The sequence below is a fragment of the Pogoniulus pusillus genome, chromosome 6, assembly GCF_015220805.1.
Source record: "Pogoniulus pusillus isolate bPogPus1 chromosome 6, bPogPus1.pri, whole genome shotgun sequence".
Lineage (NCBI taxonomy): Eukaryota > Metazoa > Chordata > Aves > Piciformes > Lybiidae > Pogoniulus > Pogoniulus pusillus.
In genome coordinates, this window is record NC_087269.1 from 43,583,791 (window position 1) to 43,602,218 (window position 18,428).

At 38.3% G+C, this 18,428-nt stretch overlaps 1 protein-coding gene across 3 annotated transcripts in view; it reads left to right on the forward strand.

Annotated features, from left to right (window-relative positions):
* The first annotated feature begins 614 nt into the window (after window positions 1-614).
* Window positions 615-18,428, forward strand: part of MAT1A (methionine adenosyltransferase 1A) — a 37,691-nt gene continuing 19,877 nt past the window's right edge. Inside the window, exons 1-3 of one of the 3 annotated variants that reach the window (XM_064145403.1) lie at window positions 615-3,809; window positions 9,192-9,264; window positions 10,700-10,766. Coding sequence is in view for 1 of the 3 variants with exons in the window: in XM_064145402.1 (XP_064001472.1) it covers window positions 16,810-16,961 (152 nt within the window). In the remaining 2 variants the exon portion in view is untranslated. Of the gene's footprint in view, window positions 3,810-9,191; window positions 9,265-10,699; window positions 10,767-16,326; window positions 16,962-18,428 lie in introns of those variants that run through there. The other 2 variants (XM_064145404.1, XM_064145402.1) reach the window with 2 other exon arrangements.

The window sequence follows — 18,428 nt, forward strand, 5'->3', positions numbered from 1 at the left end:
ACAGCTTACAAGGAGGCAGGAAACTGTGATTGAAATGAAAGCAGTTACTGTGTTTTCTCCTTATTGCCCACTGTTTCTTGAAGTGTAGCCATGGTAATTAAGGTATAATTGATGTCACAAGATTCCCCTCCACCAGGGAAGTGGTGGAGTCACAGTCTTCAGAGGTATTTAAAAGATGCCTAGATGTGATACTGAGGGACATGGTTTAGTGGTGGACTTGGCAGTGGTAAGTTAATGGGTGAACTCCATGATTTTAAAGGTCTTTTGCAACCTAAATGATTTCTATGGTTGTTTTGGAGTAGAGGATACAATATTATAGTTTTGAATCAGTATTAAAGGAAGCAAAGATTATTGAGAAAGGATTTTCCAAGAATTTGGATGGCTTCTAACTGAGAGGAGAAGGGAATGCTCTGAAGATCGAAAGATGGAGAGAGGGTTCTGTGTATCAGACTAGATGTAAAGCTCAAATCAGAAGATTTTCCATCTTACCTGGAGGAAATAAATTGAACTCTATGTCAGTCAGTATGTTATGGTTTGGGAGTTACTTGCCCCCTCCTCACCCTGCTTAAGAAAATCACCCTAACTGCACTCAGTGGGATGGAAGTTAAGGAATGAAGCTATATTTACAGCTTAGCACAATTTACAAGCATATATATATACACACATAATGTTTACAGTTGTATACAGCTTAATACAGAAACACAATACCCCTCCCAGAACAATCAGAGTGCCAGGATGGCTCCTGATCCAAACCCCCTCCCTCTTTCCCTCCCTTCAGAAATAACTAGACCAGTCCCCATGTATCTCACATGATAAATCTGGAGAGATCTGAGGTGAGAGGTCAAAAAAACCAAGGAGGTTAGAGGAAAAAGGGTTAGGTTGGATTAACAAGTTAAAGCAGCAGCAACCACAGAGACCAAACTGCCAGAAAGAAGGGACAGAACTGAGTGTGTGAGCAGTATCTCATCTATATTTTGGCTAGTTGTGCTTCTCAGCAGGAAAATGAGGGATATAGGGCACTGTTGGATTTTTTTCTCTTTCTTCTCACAGCTGAGGGTTTCATTTCTCTCAGTGAAATATTCCAATTATCTTCAAAGCAGCACATAGTAGAGAGATGTGTTAAAAAATCTTGTCTGTTTTCCAAATGATGAGATGGTTTTTATAACACTAGGTGTTTCCCCTAGGCTTTATGATAGCCTTGTCTGGTTATAATGTGATATGAGGCAAACTGCAAGTGTCTACATTGCAGTTTTGATTAGTCAAGTCTTAAAAACTTTCCTGCATTTATCTCGAATTTGCAAATCAATAAATTACATCTGAAACATAATCCAGTCTAACCTATCATCCAGCCCTATCCCTTCAGCTAGACCCACGGCACTAAGTCTTTTTTTGAACACATGCAGGGACAGCGACTCCACCACCTCCCTGGGCACCGCATTCCAATGACAAAACACTCTCTCTGGCAAGAACTTCCTCCTAACATCCAGCCTATACCTCCTCCAGCACAACTTGAGGCTGTGTCCCCTTGTGGCTGGTTGCCTGGCAGAAGAGACCAACCCCCACCTCGCTACAGCCTCCCTTCAGGTAGTTGTAGACAGCAATGAGGTCACCTCTGAGCCTCCTCTTCTCCAGGCTAAACAATTCCAGCTCCTTTAGCCTCTCCTCATAGTGCTTGTGCTCCAAGCCCCTCACCAGCTTTGTCACCCTTCTCTGGACATGTTCCAGTATCTCAACAGTGTGTTGACTTTAAATACTGTTAATGGTTCTCAAAGCTTCACTTTAACAATATTGGGAAAATATTTCATTTGATTAATATTTATCTATAAAAATAAGTTTTGTAATCCTTAAAGATTGCATTCATTTTCATAATAACCCCAAATTTCTGTAATCAATGATATCTTTAGGTTGTCAAGAACGTTCTGTGCCTGCTCATTATAAATGAAAAAGACACCAGCATTAAGAAATCTTAAGCTTCATGGCCAATACATGCCTTTGCATCTCAAAATGTTCTGCTAGTACAAGTTAGTTGAACAATTACCATGAAGTTATTGCCAGTATTGTATGAAGAAAATAGTCTTCATTACAGAGTCAGTGTGTGGTTAGTACATTTACTTCTTCCAGTTTTGGGATGAAGGAGATTTTTGTTACAGTTTCACTTTTTCCCAAGGTGGCAAAATCATAGAATCAACCAGATTGGAAGAGACCTCCAAGATCATCCAGTCCAGCCTAGCACCCAGCCCTATCCAATCAACTAGACCATGGCACTAAGTGCCTCAGCCAGGCTTTTCTTCAACACCTCCAGGGATGGTGACTCCACCACCTCCCTGGACAGCCAATTCCAATGTCAAACCACTCTCTCTGTGCTGATTAAAATTGTTAGAGATATCTATATACTGAACAGGGAAAGGTCAATGATGCAGTAAATATTTTTCTACTCTAACTTGTTCTGTTCATGTAGCTCATATGAGGCATAATACCATATCTTTTTAAAAAGGTAAACACTACTGCTTTAGGGTATGATAAGACATACTTTTTCTCCTTAAAATAATAAAGTATGCTTCTTTAGAACATCCTGTTTCCCCTTTTACTGCCATACAAGTTTTAGTATGTTCAATTGGCATGTGTTACATGAACATCATTAAAATCAAAAGAGAAAAATATCACTTTCCAGGTATAAATACTTTGAAATGTTTGTGTAACATTTAAAGTAATGAAAAAGTAAACTACTTTTGTAACTAGGTGATGAGTCTTATCTATTTAGATTTATTCTGCATTGGAATAGGCTTTCAATTTCTATGGAGTCAAGAAACTTTTATGTGGAATGAATATGCCCTCAGAGTTGATATCCAGTAGACCAATATCTTCACAATTTATCGTTCTAGTGATTAGTAACAGTTAAAATAGCGTTATTTTAAAGCTATATTTTAAGATACTACTGTCCTAATTACACCTTTCTGTGCTTCTTGTACCAAAAGGATCATATAACTGTCTAAATATGTGGAGGTTCTCTTTTGAGCCAGTTGGTATAACTGAATCTTACTATTTAGATTAAAATTTTCACAAACTGCTAAGTAACTTTTACATTTTATGTCCAGTCATGTTGACTAGGAAAATGTCAGTCTTCATACAGCCATCACACCTAATTAGGTAGTGTGTTAAAGTTAAGGGACAGTGTTCTACAACATGCTAGTAAATAATTCTAATTACTACTCCTAACATGTGCCTTTAATTTTCAATCTTTTCATGGCATTTGTATCTTTGATTTTGTCCACTAGAGTGCATCCTAAATAAACGCACTGGTGGTTCTGTCAGTTATCGCCCATGAAAACTACAACTTCTGATCTTATTTTTAACTGTGGCAGCTCATATTCCCCATTTTTCTTTCTAGAGAAATTTTTGGATGGACACTTTTATCAGAAAACTGCTTAACAAGAGTTAAAATAAAATGGTAGATTCCAATTTACCTGTTCCTTTGTTGGTCTATTGTGTGCTGAACATGAGTTCTTCACATGTTACAGGAATTCCCATTTGCTTCAGAATTTGGTATGCATAAGCCTGGTGCATTATACAGTGTTATGGGAATTCTTATGTTGGATATGTGACTAGAGAGTAAACAGTTCTTGTCTCAGTGCTTTCTTGAGTTGCAAAGCAGCCTGCAGGTCACTTGGAAATGGAGTCTGCAACAAAGATGACGACTTCTGTGGTGTCTAAGCCTGGAGGAAAATTAAGACATCTTAAAATCACCTTTGCCTTCTGAAATTCAGCCTTCTTTGGAGTATAGCAAGCTAAAGTGTGGAACAGAAGAAAAGGTACTGTTTTATTGTTACTGTGTGTGATATGATTGCAGAAGTGTTAATACAGTTTAACCTCTACATAAAATACCAAGTCATATATTTAAAAAACCTGCAATTACCTAATACCATTTCAGATGCAGCTTAGGTTCCCTTTGAATATTTCTTTGTGGAATGAAGAAGATGCAATTCAGAGGCAGATGATGGAAAATGTTACTGAAAAGATGCTAAATATCGACAGAAGATTTATGAAGTTGTCATTGTTCTTGTTGCGGAATAGGAGCAGACTTATTTAGGCTGCTATTAGACCCCATGTGCAAGTCCTCTGAGGAATGTGCTAGTAGTGACATGCCCATTCACAGCTGTTGTCATTCCAGCAATACTGAGCATAAGGATGAAAACAGATAGGAAGCCCAGAATAGGACAAAATGAATCAGATTAACTATCATTCAGTTCACAAAGATGGAATCTCAGCAGCGTGAAAGGCTTTTCTCCTAAAAGAATCAATATATTTTGCAGCAAGCACACTTTAATGTTACCTTTTAACAGAATAGACTTTATTAAGTCTGCAGTCCCATTCTTGATTGATTTTGCTTCATAGTCTAAAGGAACCAATGCATCTATTTGTAAGCAAAAGCTTATACAGTAATTTGGTAATGAGAGTTGGATGAGTTAATCTGGATTAGGTGTAAATTCCTCTGAATTTTGCTAATACAGTCTGTTCATATTCAAAGTCAGCTATTAATTGCTTCACTTCTGTGAAGTTTTCCCTGTACTTGCATTAGATAAAGCACAGTTGACTATTGACTACAGCTAGAAAAGAGAGCCTAAACCTGTTACTTGCTGATAAGGACCAATCTGCTTTTAAAATATTTTACCAGTACACTTGTTTGTTTTTTTCTTTTTTCCCTTTTGCTTGTTTTTTTTTAGTGGCATTACTATTGCAAACTCTCATGCAGTCTTTGTGCTTTGTACTTGTGTGTTTACTTCAGTCATTTGATGGAAGAAGCAATGCAGTTATAAACACAGATACAGGTATTATTGTGCTGATAGTGTAAGAAAGGCAAGGCAGAGGAACACACCATTTGCTCAAGCTGCCACAGTGTAGCAAACTTTAAGAAGCAGAAGATTGAGTCACAAAATTTGATAGCTCTCAGTTGTGTATCCAGCTTAAATTCTGAGAGTCTTCCCTGTTAACCTGCACTTTACAGATTCATTTTTGTAAGCCAAAATCAGTGTTTAACTTGGATCAGAATTGTAATTATGTTACTTTTTTTTTTAATTATTTGATATGTTTGTCTAGAAGATGCCACGTTGTGAAAAATTCACTAGTGCCTGTGTGGAGATACTGAGTGTTTCCATTTTTATTTCAGTTGTAGAGCACTCATAACCAGGGGCCACTTTGGAGAAAAAAAAAAAGAGATGACCAATTCCTTAGATTAGTCTTTTAGCTAAATGGATATGAGTAAATTGAGGAAGAGTTTAAAAGTGGTTATGTTAAACCATTTTATTAATACCAAACATGTTTCTATTATCTTCTGATTGTAAATCCAACAGCAAATGGTTAAGTGATACAACAAGTAGAGGAGGTTGCTGTTTTCTTCTTGTTCTTTAATCTTAACTACTGCAAAGGTTGTATTGATGTCTCTTTGCAGACAAAAAATCAACACACCCATCATTGTACATCTTGCATATGTATTTTGCATAATTTAAAATGGCATTGTACTCTAAGTGCTGATGTGAGGTTTGTGTTTGATTTCCAAGGGAAAAAATTGATATAGAGAAATGTGATGGTTTGGGTGTTCCCCGCCCCCTACCCACTTTAGAAATCACCCAGACTAGTCTCAGTCGGCTGTGGGAATATAAATGAAGCTATTTGTTTACAGCTAGCACAATATACAAGTAGATGTTTACAGTATATACAGTTATAGACAGAAATATACAAAGTAAAAGGTGATACAGAAACACAACAGCCCTCCCAGAAACCTGAGTCCCCAGGAGAGGCTCTCAACCACCCCTGCACCTTCCCCCTGCCCCTCTCAACATTACCCCAGTCCTGAAGAAGAATAGAGGTTTAGCCAAGAGGTTATGAAGCAAAGGTGGGTTAGGCCAAATGGAAAGTGAGGTTAGGGAGTGAGATATTGCTCAGCCAGCAGCCCCAGGCAGAGTGCCACAAAATGGCAAGAGTGTTATCTAATATTTTCCTTTCTTCTTCAGCAAGACTCTGAGGGGAGTAGACACCACCATTGTTTTCCTTTCACAGCCTATGATCTAGTTCTTCTCACCAAAACATTCTAGCTAGCTTCAAACTAGCACAAGAAATATCATATAAAAGTGACCTCAATAATCTTACCATCTTAAAGGAGTATTTCTAGAAGGTTTAAGAATCTTTTACCAAACTCTGCAAGGAGATTTTGCCACTTTCTTCATGGATCTCAACAGAGATTATTTCTGTAAAGGTTTTTTTTTCTTTTCATAATCTTGAAAGTGTGAAAAATGCATGATTTTAGTTTGCAAGACCCATTGATGTTTGAGTTCAGCAAATTATCTTCTGGACAAAAGAAAATATTTTACTAAGTGACTCCTCTACAATTTAGACGTAGTCTAACAGATTCCAGATAGAGAAATTAAATTTGTCAGGGGGAGGAGGAAATATATCTGAACTGGATCAGTATCTTAGTTAGTCTGTTTTTCTTAATGAACTGAATCAGATTTTCAGCTCTGTAATCCAGCTAATTTTTGTCTTGTAAAAAAATAATAGAGCAAACCAGTTTTTTGTACACAGAGGAAGTAGTGTTTCAAGGCTCTCAGTTTTATTCTCACTGAGGTTACTGAAAAAGCTGTGCTTGAAATTTTAAGAAGATTGATTGATCTCTCTGCTAACATGAGCATGAGTTCTGTCTCTGACAAGCCACCTCCTATTTATTAAACTTTAAATATACTTAATATTAAAACAAGAGAGAATTTATTGTGCCAAACTGCATGTAGGGGAAAAATACTGCAGAAATAATGAAAAGAGATTAATGCTTGTAAGAAGGGTGGGAGAGAGGAGACTTAATAAATCCTTCCCACTGCAGCTCCCCTTTGCTCAGCTCCAAGTGGCATTCCTGGGAGTGTGTTGGGCTTCTCCAATCATTCTGCTTCTTTTCTACTCCACCTCCTGAATGTCCTTTCTTCCAGAAATGACTGGCTGTTCGCAGACACACCTGTATTTGGTTCATTATTATCTTAAGCAATTGTGGTTTTGCCACTGATGTGTTTAATAGATAAGTTTAAAAAATGCTATTTGTTTAGCTGATAATTGTAACCCTGGAAACAGGATCTGTTGTTTGTTTCATTGTAAACCTAGCTGCACTGAAAAGTTACCCTTAGGCACTGACAGCTGAAAATTTCTAGGGCTGTAAGGTTCTGAGACAGCTGGTCTTCAGCATTTTTTTTTTCATTTGGCATATGTATTTATGTGGAACCTATAGAAAAAAATGCACCAATATTATCTTTCTCACTTGGCCTTGACATAAGTATTGTTGTATTAAAAAAAAAAATATTTAGCTAGTTTTTTTTGGCAAGAGGTATGTATAGGCAGTCTGAAATGCTATCTGTTCTCTTAACAGATCGTGGTAATCATAGAATCAACCAGGTTGGAAGAGACCTCCAAGAATTTTGTATATACTGATCTCTTAATATCTGTAAATTAAGTGTTTTCACCAGTGCTCAGATGTAAGGCCCTGTTAACTCAAATGCATATTCCCAGGTCATTATTACATGACTGTTCTAGCTTGATTTTTTTTTTAAGCTATCACTTGGAAACTCAGCATAGTTTCATAATGCACAAATCTGTCTTAGAATTTGCTTGGCACAAAAATCCAGAGAATACAGACAGGCCTATATATTTCTGCACACTTGGCCTGTCAAGGCAAGTTTGCCTTCCTTCCCCCTCCCCCAGTTTCTTCAACTGTCTTACTATGCTATGACTACTAGAAAGTTATCACTTACACATGTGGTAAGCTCATGCAGCTGGCAGAAATCCAGCAGTATTCTTTTCCACACTTCTTGAAAACAAAGGACCATCCAACCTTAAAAAAAGAGATGAATTGACTGTTTTGTGTTTTGCTTTGTTTGGTAGGATAAGTGAATGTCTAATACTAAGTGAAATAAAATGTTACTGCCTACAGTATTGCATTGTTATGAACTGGAGCTTTGCTTAGGCTCAAAATTTGGAAATGAATTTTGTATTCTATTTTTCTGTCTTTGTAGAGAGTATTTTAGTTTCAAAGGTGACTTGGTCTGTGCTTACTGAATTTATTGGCATGACTCCCACTTGAGTCCTGGTAAAATATCCATGCCAGCTTCCTGGGAATATATGTATGTGTCTTGAAAGTAATTACACATTGAAATAATTTTGTTGCCCTTGCTTCTAAAGACTAAAATAATCCCAGTAACATAATTTATGGTACTGCAGAGGTGGAGAGGTAACAAAATAGAAGTGATTACCTAAAATCTCCAGAAGCCTTGTTTTCTGACTTGGGATGCTAAGCCATTGGTAGCAGTTGAGAAGTGGTTAATAATAAACTTCAAGGTAGACTTACCATTATATTTCTCATTAGCCAAGATTTCTAAAGACAGAGGAAAGAGGATGGCTTAGAGGAGTTGGTTTATGATGTGCACCAGAAAATGTGTTATTATGTGATATTCTTTCACTTCACTGTGTATACCTTCTAATATATATGGGTCAGATGCTTTTAACAGCTGATCAGAGTAGTTGGTAGGTTTTGGTTATGGCAAGTCTGCTCTGTCTTCTGTTTTCTGGTTGACTTCTTAGCTAACTGTTAAGAGGTCAAAGGCAAAACTGGTGTTTGACTAAAAGCAGATTGTGATATAAAAAAGCAGTAGCAGGAACCATGCAACTGATAACCTCAGAGACAGGAAACAATCCTCTACTTAAGAAACAGAAGCTATGATGGTATGAATTTAGGAAATTAAGACATTCCTTAAATCTATTAGTAGGAAAAGCTGGAAGAGGGAACAAGAATCAAGAGATGAGAAAAAGCTGAAGAAGAAAGAGAAATAAAAGCTGCTCTTGCACATGTTTAGCTATGAAGTTCTTAGCTGTAGGTACCCTATGTAGCTATGTAGGGTAAGGTTTAGGATGATAAAGAGAATAGTTGGTACTTCTGTCCTTCACTGCCTATTGAATCTGCAGACTTAAGTTTCCCTTTACAGAATTAAAATTGGATCTGTTTTCTTGGGAACCTCCAGTGTAGCTGGGCCATTTCCTGGAATATTGTGACTTTCTTGATGAAATATAATTTGAATACTCTGCATTGCAGAAGTGAAAAAAAAAATGTTTCTCTTAATCTCTAAGAACCAAATACTGAATTTCAGTCTTAATTCCCATTGCAGACGCTGACACCAGATCATCTTCAGGGAGGAGTTTTGTTAGTTTTAGTCCTTTATGCCTATTTCAGTACAACAGGTAAGGTGTGTGACATTCTCAGTCCTGACATTTTGCTTTGCTAAAAGTATTCTTGTTGCAAACAGTCAAGATGAGAACTTTACACTTCACAAGCCTAAACTTAATTCTTAGCTAGGCCTAGTGCCATTTGGCAGAAGGCTGAAAATTTACCCTCACAGAAAAGACAAAGTTGTTTCCTGTTTTCCAGCAGAGAGTCACAAAGAACATGGGGAATAAGAAGCATGTGTCTTTATTACTAAACATTTTGGAAGGCTTATTCAAAGACTCTCTTTTTTTCCCCTATTTTTAAACCTTGATAATCCTGCATATTATTATTTTTTAATTGTTTTTTTTAGAAGGGTGTTTGTTGCAGTTCACTCATGATGACTGTTGCATTGGAAAAACAGTGGCATGGGTAACATGGTTCACTTGTGCAACTGGCCCAGTATCTATGAAAGTTGGTATTAATAAGTGTAACAAGTGCAGTTCACTCATGATGACTGTTGTATTGGAAAAACAATAGCATGGGTAACATGATTAAGTTGTGCAATTGGCCCAATATCTATGAAAGTTGGTATCAATAATTGTAACAAGTGCAGTTCACTCATGATGACTGTTGCATTGGAAAAACAGTGGCATGGATAACGTGATTCAGTTGTGCAACTGGCCCAATATCTATGAAAGTTGCTATCAATAATTGTAACAAGTGCAGTTCACTCATGATGACTGTTGCACTGGAAAAACAGTGGCATGGGTAACTTGATTCACTTGTGCAATTGGCCCAATATCTATGAAAGTTGGTATCAATAAGTGTAACAAGTGCAGTTCACTCATGATGACTGTTGTATTGGAGAAACAATGTCATGGGTAACTTGATTCACTTGTGCAACTGGCCCAATATCTATGAAAGTTGGTATCAATAATTGTAACAAGTTTCAGGATACCATCTTGAAAGTTAGAACTTAATTATTCTAAGCACCTGCATCTATTTCATTTGAAGTTATCATCATGATTAGGTGTTTTCAAGCATCCTATTGTTTCAAAACACTTGTTCAAAGATAGAGAAAGGACCAGGAAAAATGCCTTTGCTGCTGAAAAAAATTGTGGACACATATAAATATGTACACATATTAAAAAAATGTTTGCAAACACACCTTAAACTTAACCATTTCTTTCTAGTTGGTTTGTGAAGCAATTCTCAGCATAATAACTGTAATAAATTTAGGAAACCAAAGTAAAGCCAAGGAAAGTGATGGGATGTGTGTGCGGAGTGGTACTCTGCGCTGCACATCTTCCAGGCTTTTGTGAGCATTCCCCAGAGTTTCAAAACCCATTGAAAATTTGCAAGGCAGCATTTCTGAAATGCTATTTAAAATATCAGTAGTATGTATTAATTAGAGGTTGGACTCTCATTTGTTTTTCATTTACAAATCTGCAGACTTTTAATTTGTTTCAGGAAAAAAACTTGGGAGGAAAAAGGAGCGTCATAATGAAACTGTGTCTGTAAGCCTGAAGGTCTTTTGGTGAGATTGAAATTTTCAATTCTATATTCCTCCTGTGAATCTGCAGATTTTGTGTTCTGGTTACCCTGTGCATTTTTGTCTAGCTCCATTTATATGCTTGTGTTTCATGTTACATCCAATGTCCCCTGCCTAGGCAGATATCTAAGGGTATTTTTGACTGTGTTTCATTCCAGACTTGTTTATTTGAAACTGCTAAATGACTAGTTGCACTGAAATCTGTCAGACAGAGCTGAAAGATAGTGATGTTTGCTGTTTGCTAACATATTTACCTAGGTGAAGTGTGTGAAACAGCTAATTGAATGACATCCTCCCCTGGCTAAACCAATCGTGGTGACAAGGTCAGGTTGAGGGATTTCTGAGAGATGTGACCTGTCAGATTATTTAGTTAGGAGTTTCCTGCACACCTCGGAGCACCAGTGGTGAATTTGAGCTCTGTAGCAATTATGGTGGGAGCATTTCTGTAAAGGCTGTGAGTAACCAATGGACAGGAATCATGACTGAAAAAAAAAAATTTGCTGGATGTGTTGTATCTTTTTCTTCATATAGCCATAGGAGCCTAATTCTGAAGCTGACAGTGTTGTGCACTCATTTTCAGTCATGCAAATTGAATGTAAAGTCCTGCTGTGCATTATTTACTAAATTGGTACTGAGTGTGTAAGTAGATGTGTTTGCTTACTTCAAGCAGTTCAATCATGTAAATATTTTGACTGAAAGCATAAAAGAAGTACTGATGATTGTTTCCCATGTGCTATGCATATAGGGTAGATTTATGAATTGGTTTGATCACTTTTCAGAAGAGTCATTACAGTCCTATACCACAGGAAAGAAATGACGTGATATATCTAGAAAGAGTCAAAAGTGTCTGAATTTAACCTAATGTTCCTTGTCAGAAAGCCAGAAATTACAAATTCCACAACTGTTCTCGCAGATAGGTTCCTGAAAACTGACTTCGTGTACTAGAGTCAATATTTGTTTCAAAGTCCAAAGACCACCTGCACTGTAAACATCTATGAAACACTGCAGAAAAAACTCTTGGGTAATGACTACTTAAATGTATCAGTCTGTTTCCTAAGGTACTGGGGAAATCCTAATGGTTTACATATAGACACTAATAATGTCACAAGACACGTGAAAGCATATCCCAGGCTGCTGGAAGACAGCTGAAGTTCCCTAGCCAAATTGGTTTTGAGATACAGATCTATGGCTGTAATGGAGTTTAGTCTGGACAGACTTATCCATAATAGCAAGGAATTCTAATCTTTGAGAAAGGAACTCTGGTTGTGTGTGGATCTGATGTGTGGTCACACTCCATGCAATTGAAGTTGAGGGGACCTGGGGTTGTTTAGCCTAGAGAAGAGGAGGCTCAGGGGTGACCTCATTGCTGTCTACAACTACCTGAAGGGACATCGTAGCCAGGTAGGGGGTGGCCTCTTCTCCCAGGCAACCAGCAATAGAACAAGGGGACACAGTCTCAAGTTGTGCCAGGGGAAGCATAGGCTGGATGTTAGGAGGAAGTTCTTCCCAGAGAGAGTGATTGGCATTGGAATGGGCTGCTGAGGGAGGTGGTGGAAGCACCGTCCCTGGAGGTCTTCAAGAAAAGACTGGAGGGTGAGGCACTCGGTGCCAAGATCTGGTTGACTGGCTAGGGCTGGGTGCTAGGTTGGACTGGATGATCTTGGAGGTCTCTTCCAACCTGGTTGATTTTATGATTCTCTTACATGTCAGATGGCAATTCTTCTCTAGCCATGCAACTGATCACAGCAACTGGAAAAAACATCCAAGGATGACTTTTGGAAGAATAAAGAGACTGTAGTCAAAGAGTTTCCATTCCTGTCCAAGGCATAACTTTAACAACAAATAGATTAAATTTATCATACTAATTTACAAGCAAAGTGCTGAATCTGTAAGTTACAGAGATCTGGGTTTTTAAACTGTGAGAGGCAAAGATTGCTTAGAGCTCCATTCTTTCTAATTGCCTCACAATCTGTAGGGGACTCAGATAATTTGTGATTTGGCTGTAACAGAGTTTGATGCAAGGACAAACAAATACTTGTACACTGCTCTGCAGAGCTTATAACTTAGACAGGAAAAACTGCTGAATACTACAGGCAGAACTAATTGTATACCAGTATGGTTTAATGTTGTTTAAATGAAGCAATAAACCCCAATGAGTTTAAGGGAAACTTTATACTTGTTATTTTTTCACCATTTCTGGTACCACAAAGTTAATTTGAGAAGGCAGATTAGAAAATGCTTTTTTATTTACCATTATTGTGCAGGAAGTGGAGGTGTCTGTTCATGATGTGCTAAAAACATCTATGTTTGTGAACAGGTATTTAGTTTATAGAGCCTGGAGGAATGATCTCTGGCTTGAGACATAACCAGCTAGGACTTCTATTAAGTAAATAAACAGAAAGTTATGTTCAATTCTGCCTAGTGTATCAGTTCAGAGGAAATAATGCTACTAGTGATAGCAGTACTAAGACTACAGATGACTTTAATGAGAGGAGAATTTATCTCCAAAGTAGTTTTAGTTATTTCCTAAGAAACAACTCAAAGTTTCTACTTCCTATATAAGGCTCTGGTACACAGTAATTCATACTGTGACCATGAGAACCTGTTCAATTTGGTCCTACTTTGCATGGAAGGCTGGATTAGAGACCATCCATAGAATAGAATCATAGAATCAACCAGGTTGGAAGAGACCTCCAAGACCACCGAGTCCAACCTAGCACCCAGCCCTATCCAGTCATCTAGACCATGGCACCGAGTGCCTCATCCAGTCTTTTCCTGAACACCTCCAGGGACAGTGACTCCACCACCTCCCTGGGCAGCCCGTTCCAATGGCCTCAAAACTTTGTATGATCCAATGATGTGTCAGAATAGAGAATTTGAGATCAAACATATGCAAAGAGGATGAGCATGGGAGAGGAGCAAAAAAGTGTTTTGTGGGTTTTTTTAGTTTTTAATATTACTAATGGGAAAGCCTGGAGAGATTTCTTAGGGAATGAAGGAGAACATATGGGAGATGCAGAAAGGGATCTCTTTAAGACTGTGATACTGTGATAAGGCTGAAGTACCAATGGAATAAGTCACATAGAATGCACACCAAGAAAATGCTGTGAGTGGAAGTGATGTCCAATAAAAAAGGTAATAGAATACTCAGCACTGAACGCGCCACATTGCTTATGGTAGTGTGCAGTGGTTGTGGGAGGTCCCCTACTCCAGAGAAGGAGAAAAGTGATATGGAGGAACAAACACTGGGTGATAAACAGCCTTCTCAGAACACATACTGCCTCCTTTTCTTCTACAATCACAACTGTGTTTTCTGCTCCACAGTATTGATTTTACTCTGAATGTTTACGCGCTAGAGAAATTCTACACCTGCACATCTGAGAGGCCTTGAGCCACTCTTGTTTTCAGGTAATATTAGATAGAGGTGAGGGTTCTGAAGCAGGTGGGAGTTCTGTGTTGAGTTCCTGCTGTTCAAGCGCTGTTGCACTGACCACGTTTGTCCTTCTGAATGCAAAAGACATGAAACTAGCTAAACAAATCTTCCTTCTGTTAACTTTAAACACAGAACAGTACATTCACTTCCTCCAAATCAAAATATACAGGCTAGATGAAGTCTTTTCACTAACAAACAAAAAGCCCTCAAAGATATACCTGTGGGGCTTGCATAATTTAGTGTGTTGCTAATAGGAAAATGGATGAACTGCAGTAACTTGAAAAGACACTGTTTGTATTATGTGAACTACAGCTAGTAAATAGCACAAATGAAGCTAGTGTTGAAGTTGTTTATGTAAACACCTACAAAGCTTTTATTTCCACAGGCATAAATCTAGAGTTAATTTGCTTGCATGATTTTGTAAGGTGAGAGTAAAATAGCAAGATAATAAACTATTCAGCCTGTTAAACAATTACCTTTAGTAAAACATAGTCTTATTTGATGATAAAGATGACAGAACACAACAGAAGTATGTAGAAGAGAGTATAATTTTTATGTGTGAAGTATTTCTGTGTGGTAAAATTAACCATGTTTGCATCCTTTAATGATAATGGAGTTGTTTTACTGTGAAGCATCTGCTCTCTACAAATCAAGTCATTGCCCTTTTCATTTGAAAATTGTGGTGAGAGAGATGAATTACATAGCTTAAACAATGGTTATCCCATGACCAATTCTAATCATTATATATATAAGTTCTTCAGAGTTCTCAGGATCATTTCCTCCTCGCTCAAAAGTAGTCACCTAAAAGTTACCTGGTGATGAAACAGTACAAGTGAATGAGCCTAAACGTGTACTGCTCTCAGTGAAAACATGATTCTTCTGCAGATGAAGTGAGAATGACCAGGTTTTAAGGATAACTACTCTCTTCCCTGCCATTCTGCTGTGATCAAAGCATTAAACTCATTTTCTCATTTCTACACCTACAGTGTTTATCCATGTAGGCTTCATTCTCAGTGGTTTGCAATATAAATGGGACATCAATAGAAACAAGCAGGGAGATGGAAAAGAACAGGTAAATGGGGGAAAAAAAGAGACAAAACCAAACAGGAAATGTGTTTTAACCAAAAGGATGTAAGATCCAATGATGGAAAGGGGGTGCAGAATGGCAGACAAAGGTAGGAAAAGAGAAGGTAAGCAAGTGAAACAACTTGATGAGGTTGTCATTAGAGGTCTAGGATCAAGGTAGTTTGTCAGTCATATCTGTCTGGAAAATCAGCAGCATTAGGAGCAATAATTATTATTTTCCTTAATTAAGTTATGCTGCCTTCATTATTTTTAGGGCTTTCTTGAGGCTTCAGTAAAACTGTGCCTTATGACTGCCATTAAATCTTATTTGAACTAAAAAGGGATAGTTTTGCAGAAGTGCTGAGTAAAAATAGAAAACTCATGGGATGGTGCCAAATATGAAGACTCTTAATAGAAAGATTGACATTATTATTCCAGTGGTTGAAACTGGCATTACAGTCAGCATGACTAGATGCTTAGAGCAGAAGGATAGTGTTATTTTTACATCATTGTTTTCCTGTCTTTAGCCTCATTTCAAAGCACAGGAGTCAGTGGCTTCCTGACCTGCATCAGGAATAGTGTGTACTCTGCACTGGTTAGACCACACCTTGAGTACTGTGTTCAGTTCTGGGCCCCCCAGTTTAGAAGGGACATTGAGATGCTTGAGCGTGTCCAGAGAAGGGCGACGAGGCTGGGGAGAGGCCTTGAGCACAGCCCTACGAGGAGAGGCTGAGGGAGCTGGGATTGGTTAGCCTGGAGAAGAGGAGGCTCAGGGGTGACCTTATTGCTGTCTACACCTCCCTGAGGGGTGGTTGTGCCAGGAGGAGGTTGCTCTCTTCTCTCAGGTGGCCAGCACCAGAACAAGAGGACACAGCTTCAGGCTGCACCAGGGGAGATTTAGGCTGGAGGTGAGGAGAAAGTTCTTCCCTGAGACAGTCATTGGACACTGGAATGGGCTGCCCGGGGAGGTGGTGGAGTTGCTGTCCCTGGGGATGTTCAAGGCAGGATTGGACGTGGCACTTGGTGCCATGGTCTAGCCTTGAGCTCTGTGGTAAAGGGTTGGACTGGATGATCTGTGAGGTCTCTTCCAACCTTGGTGATACTGTGATATTGATTGAGAGGACTTTATCATTAGCTATCTTCTGAGTAAAGGTCTTAAAATATGGTCAAAATACACTTACTGGAATGATGTGCAATATGGAAATTCTAAAGAGATTTGGAGAGAAACTGACTTTCTCAGGGCTCAGTCTCACAAAGCTGTTGAGCATGATGAAGTTAACAGAAAAATTGGACGCCCCTTAACATTGATGGAGTCAATAAATTGGACTAGGTAAAACCAATCACTGTCTTTTCTAGTTTTTGTTTCCAAAGTCAGAAGGTCTGTGCCAAAAAGATGGGAGAGCACTATCTTACCTTTTTACAAATATTTAACAAGTCAAATTGTCGGGGAAGAGAAGCCAAATTAAACATTACCTAACCCTACAGTGGTTTCAAGTTGGCCACAGTCGTCCTAGAAGAGAACACGCTGAGATGCTTCATGGCCATGAAGCAGATGTGTTGCACTTGACAGTAAAACCACAACTGGAAGTAGTTCAAACTGGAGGTTTTATGCAGAGTGATGTGAAATGCAGCTGCACAGCATTTCCAGACTACTATCACTGGAGAGGATATTGGAATGAAGAGTAACTCTCCAAAGGTTTCAAGGGCAAATACTTTTGACTAGCCAGCAGTAAATCCAAAAAGAGCACCTGTGAAAGCCAAATAAACAACGGTCCTGCACAATCATTACTTAGGTATGTCAAATTATTTGCACTCATCAGCATTTCAAGAGCTTGTGGTTTTTATTTTTATATGAAATAAGAGGATTATGTGAGACACCTGCTCTGCATTCTGCTGAAGTGTTACCTTAAAAACGAGAATGATTCCCAAACTACAATTTCTGTCTTTGTGTGGCATTGGAAACCAAGAAACAGGCAAAACTAGAAGCAAGAAAAAATGGAACTCACGATCTGAAAATGTTAAATCTGGTTTGCTTTTGCTATTAGGATTATTTGTGCAATTAGAATAAAAAGTATGTGTAAAATAAGATGTTTTTTTGGCCAGTAGGGATTGTTCTAATCTCATAATGTCTTTCTGTGATTCCACAGAGGCACAGAGAAGAACAAACATTTGCATTTAAGAATGAATGCTTGTCACTTGTCTTATTTCACTTGAGAGGTTAATATAATTTTTGAATGTTACCTATTAACTAGGGTTAATATAATTAGTTACTCTTTGCTCTTCTGGGCTCGTTGTTTTTTTTTACAAATTCTATTTTTCTAGGTGGTGTTAATGAGTAATTTGTTCAGGCTGTGATAGTCTTCGTGTCAGTGGAGTGATGACACTTTAGTCCAGAGAAAGCTATGCCTCATAATGTGTATTTGATGTGAGAATTCTGCATTTCAAAGTGCAAGTAGTGCTTTTGGTTCTGTGAAATGCATTGTATGCAACAGAAAAACAAGACTATGTCTTTGGAATGAATGATTCCATGTTGATTATAGAGAGGGAGCAACAACGTAGCAGATGTAGCAATCACCAACAGAACAAGGGGACACAGTCTCAAGTTGTGCCAGGGGAGGTCTAGGCTGGATGCTAGGAGGAAGTTCTTACCAGAGAGAGTGATTGGCATTGGAATGTGCTGCCCAGGGAGGTGGTGGAGTCACCATCCCCGGAGGTGTTCAGGAAAAGCCTGGATGAGGCACTTAGTGCCATGGTGTAGTTGACTGGCTAGGGCTGGGTGCTAGGTTGGACTGGCTGATCTTGGAGGTCTCCTCCAACCTGGTTGATTCTATGATTTTATGATTCTATGATTTCTGATGAACATTTGCAGGCATTGGTTTCTATTTTCAGGAATGTAGGCAGAAAGTGGAAATTCTAATGAATGTATATGCAGTTGTGTGGAAACTTGCATCCAAAGGGCCAATATAAAGTGGTATGTAGAAAGTAATACTGACCAAAGGTTTGAAGTAAACGAAGTCAGTTTTTAAACTGAAGATTGATAATGATTTAATTGTCAGAGTTGCATGGAGTCTAAAACAAGCATTATGTTACTCATTCCAGTCTAAGTGTCAGGCGTACTTTGAATGATTAAAAGAACATGATTCACTGTT